The sequence below is a fragment of the Pundamilia nyererei genome, unplaced genomic scaffold (assembly GCF_000239375.1).
Source record: "Pundamilia nyererei isolate P.nyererei 1_Seehausen unplaced genomic scaffold, PunNye1.0 scaffold00002, whole genome shotgun sequence".
NCBI lineage: Eukaryota > Metazoa > Chordata > Actinopteri > Cichliformes > Cichlidae > Pundamilia > Pundamilia nyererei.
The window spans coordinates 482,817-495,027 of record NW_005187403.1 but is presented as its reverse complement, the minus strand read 5'-3'; the positions used below and the strand labels follow the sequence as shown (position 1 = coordinate 495,027).

General features: G+C 38.8%; 1 protein-coding gene across 3 annotated transcripts in view; it reads left to right on the top strand.

Annotated features, from left to right (window-relative positions):
• ttc28 (tetratricopeptide repeat domain 28) overlaps positions 1–12,211 on the top strand; it is a 148,917-nt gene that overhangs the window by 100,671 nt on the left and 36,035 nt on the right. For all 3 annotated transcript variants that reach the window (XM_005720030.1, XM_005720029.1, XM_005720032.1), the window contains 3 exons: positions 1,215–1,436; positions 2,314–2,502; positions 2,603–2,699. In XM_005720030.1, coding sequence (XP_005720087.1) covers positions 1,215–1,436; positions 2,314–2,502; positions 2,603–2,699 — 508 coding nt within the window. The remainder of the gene's footprint in view (positions 1–1,214; positions 1,437–2,313; positions 2,503–2,602; positions 2,700–12,211) is intronic.

Here is a 12,211-nt window from a genome sequence, read left to right as displayed (position 1 = left end):
ACACCCCAAAGCAGAGGGGCCACAGAGGATGAAGCCGACCCCAACTTAACACAAAATGTCCTATTTAAAAGATAGGACTTTAACCACAAAAGTGCCGAACCAGTAATTCTAATCAGATGCATGATCTGATTAGTCGACTAATCGCACAAATAATCGGTGACTAGTCGACTATCAAAATAATAGTTTGTGGCAGTACTAGTGTGTGTGTGTGTGTGTGTGTGTGTGTGTGTGTGTGTGTGTGGACATGAGTTCTTATTTTCATGTACATGCAGGCATGAAGACAGCAACGAGCGAGCTTAAGATGAAACCCTCATCTTGATTTGCATGGTATTATGCCTGAAGAAGCTCTGTAATTAGCAGCATGAGGGGTGCTAGAAATCATTAGGCAGCTCAAGGAGCTATAAAAGGGTTTCATGTGTTAACTAAAGCAGAGTAATAATAGGGTTGCTAGAACCTGATAAAAGCTGAGGTGGTGGTGGCAGAGGGTCAGACTGTCACAGCAGGGTCTAAATAAGATGTGAAGGATGAGCTTTCACTCGTGGCGCCGCCAAGATGTGCGTGTCCTCCATTGGCAAGATTTTATTTGAGGTGGGAGGAGGTGATGCCTGTTTTCCTCACTTGTTTATCCTGCCTCCTTTCCCATTCTCCCTGAACTATCCCTTTCTTACCCAGAAATGACACCTTTATACAGCTGATTTGCAGCAGAAACAGAAAATAAAAACAGAATGTAATTTGTGTTTACAAAATGTAAACACAAATTACATTTTGAAGGAAAGCTAATTGCACAGACAGGATTATAGTTTCTATCAACATAACAAGGAAGTGATTAGTTACTGTATTTGGCATGTTAGACAATGCTTTTTCTTTTTCCAAAAATTATAACTGATATCAATTGAAACTGATCTTATTTTTCTGAATACATTTCTGGCTGCTCATTATCTTTTATGTAAATGGATGGACAATTAAAACTGAAAGTGTGAACATTTTAAGAATGTAAAAATGTAAGAATTTTTTCACTTATTTTACTGGCAAACCTACTTAAGATCAAATTGGTCTGTGTACGGTTCATGAAGTACATTTATTTTGCCACCTCTGGTCTACATGATTGTGTTCCTGTTTATTATAAGCATGTGAATTATTGTGTACCTTTTTTTTGTTGTTTGTTTTTACTGAATACTGATCAATGTATGTATGTTGTGCATGTGTGATTTCAGGCTGCATCTAGTGCTCTAAGCAGTCTGGGTCATGTGTACACAGCTATTGGTGACTACCCTAATGCACTTGCCAGCCATAAACAGTGCGTGCTGCTGGCACGGCAAAGTCAGTGCAAGCTTTCCGAGGCTCGCCAGCTAGGCAACATGGGTGCTGTGTACACTGCGCTGGGAGACTTCACCAATGCTGTCCAATGCCATGAGCAGCATCTGGACATTGCAAAGGTATAGTGGTAATGTAATATATTCATATGACATTACCAATATGTTTTTCTTTGGTTTTCATCTCTTAAAAGGTGCAGTTTTAATTTAAGCTCTGCATATTTTAACCATGACAAGGCGACAGTATTTCTATTTAGCCTTTGGTGTTTTGAGATCTGTGCTGCTATTTTGTAAACTTTTGATATTTTTTCTTAGTCCTGCCCACATTTCCACAAAAGATTTGACTAAATCTGCACCATTTTCTGGTAAAAGGATATATTACACAAAAGTATAGCCCAGCTAAAGCTTTAGCTGATATCTTTTTAGCATTACATTTGTTTGGGATATATAAGTTGTTCCTTCACATTCTGTTAATAGATTTATTTTATTGTAACTACTTAATTAATTCACAAAAAGCACCTCTTGACTGACCACAGTGAATTTTGGAGTTTATCTCAAAAGGTCATGCCTAAAAGATATAGTGGTTTGTTTTGACTCAGTTGAATAACCACTCTGCAGCTGCCACAAATACTCATCACAGCACCAAATTCAGATTAATCCACTGCTAGTCCCCCTGACTAACATTAACTAAAAGTTAGTGGCCAGAATTATGAATGCCTAACTCACTCACTAATACAACACTGGTTTTGATTTCTTCTTCTTCTTTCTTAGACATTCACACAACACATAGATTTACACAGTTTATATCAGGATAATGATTTCCTGAGAACCTAGCTTAAATAAACTAAAGGATCATTTTAGCAATATATTCATCTTTAACTGTCTGGGATAGCAAAAGAAAATATAAATGCCGTGATCTCTGTGGAAATTCCATTGCATGCCAATAAATAACCACAAAGGTAATTTCTTAGTGACGGTGAAATGGTGGTTTGTTTGGCAGAGTCTGGAGAACCGACGTGAGGAGGCACGAGCGTACAGCAACCTGGGGAGCGCTTACCACTCCCAGCGGGACTTTGACAAGGCCATATCGTACCATACAAGAGTGCTGGAGTTGGCCCAAGAGCTGGTCGACAGAGCAATTGAGATGAGGGCATATGCTGGTCTGGGGCACGCTGCCCGATGCATGCAGGTTGGTATATAACTATAAAGGTGTAGTTAACTGAAAAACAAATAACTACGAAATAATGAATCACAGTCTGATAAAAATGCATTGTTTTTGTTCGGTTCAGGACTTGGAGAGGGCTCGTCAGCACCACCAAAACCAGCTAGAAATTGCTCAGGAACTGCAAGACAGAGCAGCACAGGGCAGAGCCTCATCCAATTTGGGTAGGTTTGATGGAGGGTCATAGAGGGGTCACCTGGCTGGAGGTAATAGGTTTTTTAATTTGGCGTCTGAATCTGGGATTTTGTTGTGGGAAACTAAAATGGTATGCCTTTTTTAGCTTTGGTCATTTTAAATGGCAAATCTATCTTTTACTAACAGTAAAATCAAAGTATGGCAGGTTTGACACACTGTGGTACTCCAGAACCTGTTGACAGCTACTGTGTAACAAAATTAATAAAAAAGTAAACCGTTATTTACTTTAGGTCTTGAGTGGTTCACTCTCAGTGCCATCAATAGCACAATACTACTCTCACTTGGATGTGCACCTGTGTATCCTATGCAGCTGCAAGCATTTGATCAACTAAAACAGACATGTACACCTTTGGTTCCTGTCAACATTTTTTTCAAATAATAAGACTGCATCAATGCCATTCTTCCCCTTTTGGCAAACAACAGATTCAGCAGAGCTAATTTTCAGCTGCAGTCCTTAGCAGGTAGGTGGCATATCAAATGAATCAACAAAACCAAACAGATATATGTGGGCATAACTGAAAGACAGAAAGACATGTAAAATAAAACACATACCGTACAAGACAAAGAGTGGGCTTACAGTACAGACAAAAAAATAAATAGACGGAAATTTGAAATTGGCCAAAGGCTGGACCAGAGTGCAAAATATAACAGTGTGCTGGTGCACCACAAAAGGAAGTTAGATATTTTATTTACTTTTTTAATAGTAATAATTCACAGGCATAATTCTCAACAGCATCCATCCATCCATTCGCTTCCACTAATCCTTTTCAGGGTTGCAAGGGGTGCTGGAGCCTATCCCAGCTGTCATAGGAGGAGAGGCGGGGTACACCCTTGACAGGTCGCCAGTCTGTCGCAGGGCTAAACAACAGCAATGAAATTAACAACAATAAGATGAAATAGACAAATGTGGGAAATGTAATCAATTTGCACTGTTACCCTAGAACAGGGGTCTGCAACCTTTAAGACCCAAAGAGCCATTTGGACCCGGTTTCCACGCAAAAGAAAACACTGGGAGCCGCAAATACTTTTTGACATCTAAAATTAAGATAACACTGTATATATTGTTTTTTTACCTTTATACTTTGTATAAACAACTAAGGTGTGTTGCTTATGAAATCCATGAAGTGCTACAGAGAAAATCACATTTTATTTATGTAATTAACACATTTTGAACTCTTAAAGAAATATAACAAAAGGAAAGACACCAAGCTGAAGTAAAATGATCCATGTAGCAAACAAAAACTGTTGTGAGCCGCCACCCTTATATCGCCTTTGGGCTTTTGGAGCCTTGACCTGACTTTTAAAAACTAATTGGAAAAAAGCACTATGCTGCTGAAAAATGAAAAATAGATATTTACAAAATTCTGCCTAAATATGTACTTTACCTGGTTAATGTGTGTGACGGGGCGTGGTCTGCAGCGCCGCTGCAGGGGAGGCGGACCCACCTGAGGGGCACCCGCAATCACGCCTCGCCGCCTTAACGTCTGTGCTATCTATGCTGTTGTGTTGTTGTTGGTATGTGTCGGGCTGTGAGCTGAAAAGCTGCAGCCGGCTGTATGTGTACAGCAACCGTGTGTGAAAAGTGGTCAATAAAGAGATGCTGAAAAGCATGTTCATGGAAACATTGTCGGGTCTGCCGTGATATGTTTACAATGGGACTTCTGCTCCTGAACCTCTGCGCACAGCGTCTGCAAATTGGGGCTGTACGAAGTCACTTTCATCTTTACACAGGACTGTAAGCTGTCATCTGTGAGGCGTGAGCGGTGTTTGTTTTTAACATAGTTCACGGTGGAGCTGCTGACATAATGTGGATCCAAAGATCCATAATTGGCCTCGGTTGAAAGTCTCGATAAATGCACGGCGTTTTGGCGGGTACACCGGCTTCCGCGAGTGTGATGCTTATTTTGAGCGATGAAAAAATAATAGAATATAATTTTATTTTTATATTTCAATATTACAATAATCTTCCAATTTAGAACTACAAGTTAAAAAAGAGCTAACATAAATAAAATACACTTCAGCTAAATACTTCTAATTTATTTTCCCAAACCATGCAGAGCCGCACTATAGGGACTAAAGAGCCACATGCGGCTCCGGAGCCGCAGGTTGCCAACCCCTGCCCTAGAAGGTACATAGACGACAAGAGGGACGGTGTAAAATTGCTACTTCTATGCTTTGTACCTTAGAAAGAAAAGGAAAAAAAAACGGAGGGCCCCTGCCTCAGATGAACAAAAGAAGAAAAGGCTTTTGAAATTCTACAGTATGCCTTTAAATCACTAGTTCATATTCAGTTCATTCCATGATCTGGCATTATAGTCAACAGCAAGCGAGACACTGATGTGAGAGTGCTAAAAGTTTATTCACAAAGTATACACTCATTCAGGAAAGAATGATTGAATGAAAGATGATGGCTCTGGGATGGGATGGGTACCTCCTGTTTCCAAGATTGGTGGGGGTACTGGGAATGGGGGGCTCGGGTGGGTGCCTCCTGGAACTGGTCGTCATGTGCCATCGGGGGTGTGCTGTGGTGCCTGGGTCTTTGCTGGCTGGTGTCCCTTTTGGGCTTCGGGTCTGTTCACTTCCCTGTGCTGTGGCCCTTCTCTCTGGGTGCCCCTGACGCATCTATGGGTCTGCTGGGTTTTTTCCCACACTTCATGCTGATGTTTTGGCTTCTTGGCCTTTGCTATTGATTGCGACCACCTGGGTTTTCTAGGTGCATGTGGGTTCTCTCTTTGTTTGGATATTTGAACTCTGGTAATTTGGGTGATTTCGATGAGAGATGAGGTGTCCTCACAGGACAGTTTACCTCATTGTCTGGTCTTATCTGTGCTTGTGTTTTCATCCTTGATTAAATGTTTGGTTTTATGTGACATCATCCTCAAATCTGAAAGTCTTCACAGGCCCTCAGTTTGGTATGAAAAACCCTTCAAGTGATATAAAAAAATACAAAACTGCATCCTGTGTTTTATTCAGAAGATATTTAAGAAGCTTGATCCCTGGGAGAGACTGACTGGGCTCTTGTCCTGGGCTAGGACAACTCGGTCTACATCGATCTGTAACATTAAGTACACACAAAGCATTATTTGTTTGTTATATTGCAGACCTGTGTGAGTTTGCACTAGCTGTAGTGGCCTAGTACAACACGTAGATGCTGCAGTTTTGACATCTTGTTAAATCAAATTCAAGGATGGGAGCTTTATATCATGCGATGGTCCTGCTTCTTAAGGGCCTATCATTTGACTGCAGTAGCGTCTCTCTGGACAATCAACACTCATATTTTATTAAGTGGTTTCTGGTTTCTGCGGCCACAGTGATATCTGAGATGCTGTGAACCTGAATCCATCGCTGAATGGACAACTTGCCACGTTGTGCATGTATACGGCACTGTGCACTAAAAGTAAAGTGAGGATGCCATCTTAGATTTCTGGGGATTTAGACTGTCTCAATGTTTTTTATTTTTTGTTGACTTTTTGTTTTATTGTTTTGCAACTTAAAATAAAAGGGAAGCTAGAATTCTTCTTTCTGGTGTTCTGAACTGCAGCGCCCTTCTTCAATTCCTAAATTTGTTCAAAGAATGGAAATACAGTCATGGAAAAAAGAACAGACGCCATTTGACAATTTAAAGTTTTTTCATGGACACAAAAAATGTATTTGCTCATTACTAGGGCCATATTCCAGGAAAAAGAGTTGATAGTGGGAAATTTACACCATAGCTACACTCCAACTGCAAACCCAGCTGAAAACCCTACGACGTAACCTGATGTGCACCTCCCTAGAAATTAAACTACACCTCTCATTAAAATCGCCTGCAAAAATTGGGATTTTCAGCTACTTTTTTGCCATGCATTTTTTTTAAGGTATCAGTGACAGAATAACAATCATCATAGCAGTGTTCACAAATGTCAGGAAGTTAAATGCGAAACAGTTACTATCACTATCAACGTTAACTCAATAAGGAAAAAAATCTCTTCTATGGTTGTAAGAGAGCCATGAGTGAAGACTGATATTAGAACAAATTATAGGCTAAATGGTTACACTGAAGGGCATTAAAGAACAGTTTTTATGTAAATCTCAAAAATGAGCACATTAAGCGTTCACTGAACAGTTTATGCCAACATAAAGTGTTCCAAAAGTAGTTTTTTTATTTAATAAATGGTGGAAAATAAATTAACCCTCTGCAAATACCTCCTCTGATCAGACTTTGAAATGCCAAAAAAACTGCAGTCCTACATGAAGCTGGTTCCAAAAAGCAAATCACTCCCATGTTAAAATGCCAAACTTCACAATATTAACAAACACTATAATCTCTTCCAAATATGAGACCTTCTGGCTCCAAAAACCAACATGGCAGCAGGAAAAGAAATGAGGCCTTATAACGTAAAACCCAGAAATCAGAGGATAACTATATAATGGCTTTATCTATCTTTTATATACAGTCTATTAAACTCTGCTCAGGTAATATTGTGCGATTTCCACCACTCTTCTCACTTTATGTCACTGCAGAGCTTTTTTGTAGGCAAATGAGTGAAAATTGCTTTATTTTCTATCTGAAGTAAGTAAAAGGAAAACATGCATGCTGCAGTGGTTCAATAGATACTTTGATGTGTGACTATAGGCTACTGCTGAAGTCGCTGACACTCTCCTGACAGATGAGCTTCAGTCTGTGTTTCAGATCAATGATTCACATCATCATTTATGGATGATTACGGTTCTTTGACTCTGAATGCTGACTTGACAACCTTTCACTCTGCTCTCCTCTGATATTTTCTCTCCTCCTTTCCTCTTCTTCTGTTCTTCAATTTCCAACCCTAATTTCTTCCTCTCATTTCATCTTTTGTTTCATAATGATTTCGTCCCCTATTATCTTTTACCTTATTTTGTCTTTACACTCACTACATTTCCCATGTTTTCATTACTTCATTCTTCCTCTTTCTTTTCTTCCTGATTTTACTCCTTCCTCCCTTTCTCTCTGTGCATTCCTTATCTCCTTGCCATTCTTTTTTTCTTCTTCTTGTGTCTCCTGTTTTCTCCTTGCTGTGTTTTTTTTCTCCTGTTTTCTTGGGTTTCATTCTGTTTACTCTTAGTCCCCTCTTTTCCAGTCTGACCTTTCCCTCTTATTTTCTTCTTTCCTCACCTTTTTGTTTTCTTCTTATATCTCCTTCCTTCACCTCTTCCTTTCTGTATGAAACATGAAATTTGGAGATTATCTCAACCTAAATTAGACCATATAATACTTGTATTGTATTTTACATAGCAGCACCTTTAAAGTCCAAAAATAACTAAACTAGGGCAGTGTCTGGCTGCCCAGTGGAACTCCTTAGTGATCTGTGATGGTACCGTTTAAATCTTAATTACCCTTTTTCTTGTGTTGGTAGCACACCATGCAGTATCTTGTGTTATTGTATGTCTGCCTTTGACTGTGACCCAGTCCACAAATCTTGTCGCTCCTCTCAGGGTAGTCCCATATGAACGGACTCTTGTGGTTCATCCTGGCTAGGCTAGGTATCACAGTGACTTGATAGTAGGGGTATGATAGTATGATAGCCCCTTTCCTGAAGGCTACAACTGACACCAGTATGTGTCCACTGCTTGTGAAGCACTCCCGTGTTACTGAATCAACTTTTACTGACGATGCTCTCAAGCTGTTTCCTGTTGTTTGTGCGCTTTTTCTTGCTATGCTTTTCCCTTCCAGTGAGCCTTCCCTTGGTATGCTTTAATACAGCACTCTGCAGACAGCCTTTCTTGTGGAGAGTGTCAGTGTCTCTACATCTGGTCAACTGTTAAGTCAAGCAGTTTTTCCCACGACTGATTCTGTGTACTGAACTAGAACAAGACATATATGGAAATTATATTTTAATTTCAAATGAAAGATACTTACTGATTCTTTGCTACTATGGGCCTGAAGATATGGTCCATTACTGTAAGGGTACAGCGCTCATTTAAGGATCCAGAAGATGGTTTCCAGTATACCTCACTCGGTTAAGCAGGTGACCCATGTGCTGTAAGGCTGCTGCAGATGTCAATAAATGCTCCAAACCAGAAAGCAAGAAAAAAAAAAACGACCCAGAAGACATGTGTGAAGTAATTTCTTTGCCTACTTGAATAATAAATTCTTTATATTTAACTTACTCTCTACGATATTCCAAAATGTATGTGTGTCTCTCTCTCGTCTCAAGTTATTTGCTAACTTTAGCTAATAAACATGTATTCTTCTTTATGATGGTCGGACAGAAATAACTGCATATAGTCCATGATATGTAGCTCCTGACCCACAAGTTGCCACACCCAATTTCATTCACTGATGACAGAGCAATTTTTATCCTACTATGGAGAAAGGGGACTGTGGATCACCACTCTTCTCCTTTCTAATCGCTCTATGCTGTCTCAGCTGAATACCTGTCATCAGATCTCAGCTAATTTTCCACACCTCTAATCCTCGCAGCACTGCTGTCTTCACACTGTGTCCCCTCCACGCTGGGGAATCCCACAGAATCTGCAGGAAATCTACAGGCACCCTTACACCTCAGAGAAGTGTGGCTTTAGCTCAGAGGAAGATTGTGCATGTGCTAATGTGCACACCTGTGTTTGTAGAGTTTAGGAGGATGTGTGTAACTGTAACTAGTGATTCTAGCCAGCTCTGCAGGCTTCTCCGTAATCCTCTTAATGCAAGACCCCGATGAACAAGGTCTTCCTTTCTATATCACCAACCTCCTCCTCTTCCTCGCATAACCCGGTTTCTACATATTGTTGCCAGCAGCGTTTATGAGACCTTTTTAAATTCATGTACATTTACATTAACAATGTGACTTCATGTTTGTTTAAAACATTTAAGGTTGTTTGCTAGTTTGACAGAATAATTTTTTCTGCAGTTCACACCGAAAGTAATTAGCAAATTAAATAAGGAAGTGGTTTTTTTCACCAAATGTTTATTTTGTTTTCTCTTAGCTTTCATTGTTTTGAAAGTAAATCGTGTGCTATTTGCATTTCCTTCAACCTTTATTGTGAACTCCTTTGCATCGTTAGATTTGAGTGCTATAAGCTAAATCACCACTGATTACCTTTCTGAGTCATGATGATGGTGCTGATGAGATATCAGAGATGAAGATGAGGTGCCGATGAAGTATTGAATTTATATTTCAAATGCTTTTTTTAATAGTTGCAGTTCTTCTCATTGTATTGTGTAGAGACTGTAGAAGCAAGCGGAGTAAACTCAAATGCGTCACATCCATGGTTAAGTCAATGTATGGATTTGAGCTTCAGAATCTAAACCCACTTATGACATTTCTAGTCTTTGGATTGGTTTAAACACTATTCTTTACGACCAAATGCCAAGACGTGACCTTTACTTACAATGCACTGTATGTCATTTAAAATTGTGGCATCAGCAAGTTCTCCAAGTCATAACCAGACCTTTTTTTAACCATTACCCCCCCATATATGTTTTTGTTTAGGATAAACAGAGAACAAGAATTTGCAAAAGATGATTGATATGAGAAAAATTATTTGAATTAAAACTCATAAAAACTGTTAATTATATTTTTATAATTATAATAATAATAAATTATAATTATGTGTCAGAAGGTATGATAAATACTAAGAAAATCTGAATTTTATAGCACCATGCTTAAAGGGGGCCCACTATGCTTTCCCTTACACTTAATATGACAAAAGAAGTATTGAAGTAGTAGTTCATTTATTTTATATGTAGCATATTGAATATGTTATATAAGTATTGGGTTCAGTGAGTGTACCAGGAATCCCTGTTAATAATAAATAAATAAATAAATATATAAAAAGAACTCAGACTTCCGACTGCACTGAATGCTCCATTTCTGGCAGTTTTTTGATACTCTTGGCACTGCATGATTTCAAAGTCAGGACGTCATTGTTGGGGCTTGCAGAGTAAAGGAATCAGATCCAGAAATAACAAAGTATGTCTTTTATTCAGACTGGGAAAGTCTGAATAAATTAACAAAGAACAAAATGAAGAAACATTATGGAATCACTTTTGGATCTAAATATGCAAGAAATTAACTTAAAATATTAACTGAAATTTAATGCAAACCATGAAAAACAAAACTAACAATAGAATGTTAAGGCAATCTAAACTGGTAGCCAAAGCTCCATAAATATGAATCCAAAAACTCCCAAGCAACTTTTAAACCAAAACCAGGGACTTTGGCAGTCATAGAAAGAGTATGACTCTGTAACCTTTGGATTTGTGAATTATAGATATGAAATCAGCTTAAAGTGAAAGCATCTGTCTTATGAGAAGTGTAACATCATGCACAGAAAAAGTCACTCCAGTTTCTTCAAACTCTGTCTCTGTTACGTCCCCTGTTAGATTCAGAAATAAATCCTACTTACAGGTGATCTGCTGCTTTTGTTGTATTTAAGATTGAAATTAACTGCAAGGATGCAAGTTAGGCTGTGGACTTCCACATGGAAGAGTGGGGGTTCCATATTAGCAGCTAAAACTCAAGAGGCTTAGAATAGAGGAGGAGAGAGCTATTTTAAAAGGTGGGTTTTTGTTGTTGTTGTTTTTAGGAACCCTGCCTGCACCCCTATCAAGGATGTGAATCTTTTTTTTAAATGATGATTTAGTCAGTCAATATTTTTAACACAATCTGTAAATCTTGATTTTGGACTGTTAAAGTCACACATTTGAAAAGTGTTTACAGTAAGAAATGTAGAGATAGAGGTGGACATGAGCCAAGGAGTTGGGAAGGATGGCTCACAGTTTACACTCGGTGGATCAGACCCCAGTCATCTCTCTCATTACACAGTCTGACATGAAGACCACATGTGACTTCCTCCATCTGGTGTCTGGATACCCCTCCGTATCCCTTCCTCCCCACTTATAACCCCTTCTCATCTGTTTTCCCAATGTGACTTTATTGTAGAAAAAGCAGATTTTATATGAGGCCTCATTTCAACATTTCTCAGAGCAGTTATAAATTATTCTGGCGCAGTGTAATTATTGTCTTTGGAAATAGAAGACTTCCTATGGATGGCATTATTAGGATTTCTGTGTGAAAAATTCAGGTTACTCAAACAGTTTAATGAAGGGAATCACAGGAAGAATGTAGGTAAAAAGTTTTGCATTATTGTATTAATGCATTAACATGCATTATGTATAATAAAACAGGGTCATGTTTGAACAGTTTAATTCATTTTACAACGTTTATTGCCCATTTTCTAGAATTGTGCTAGCTGTACCCTCTGTCTTGTAGAACATGTACATGTAAATCTTGAAACAGAACTTGACTTTGGCCCACGAATCTCCACCCCAAAACTCCACACCTTTTCTTCTCACTCTAGCTTGCATTTGAACACTTGCAACCATGACTTTACCTTCTTCAACTGGTATAATGGCAGAAAACCAGTTAACAAAAGTTATTGTTTTAGTTGACCAAATTCACTAGAATATGGAATCTGTATTTCCCTGTATTGTGGTGTGATATGCCAATGCTACTACTAA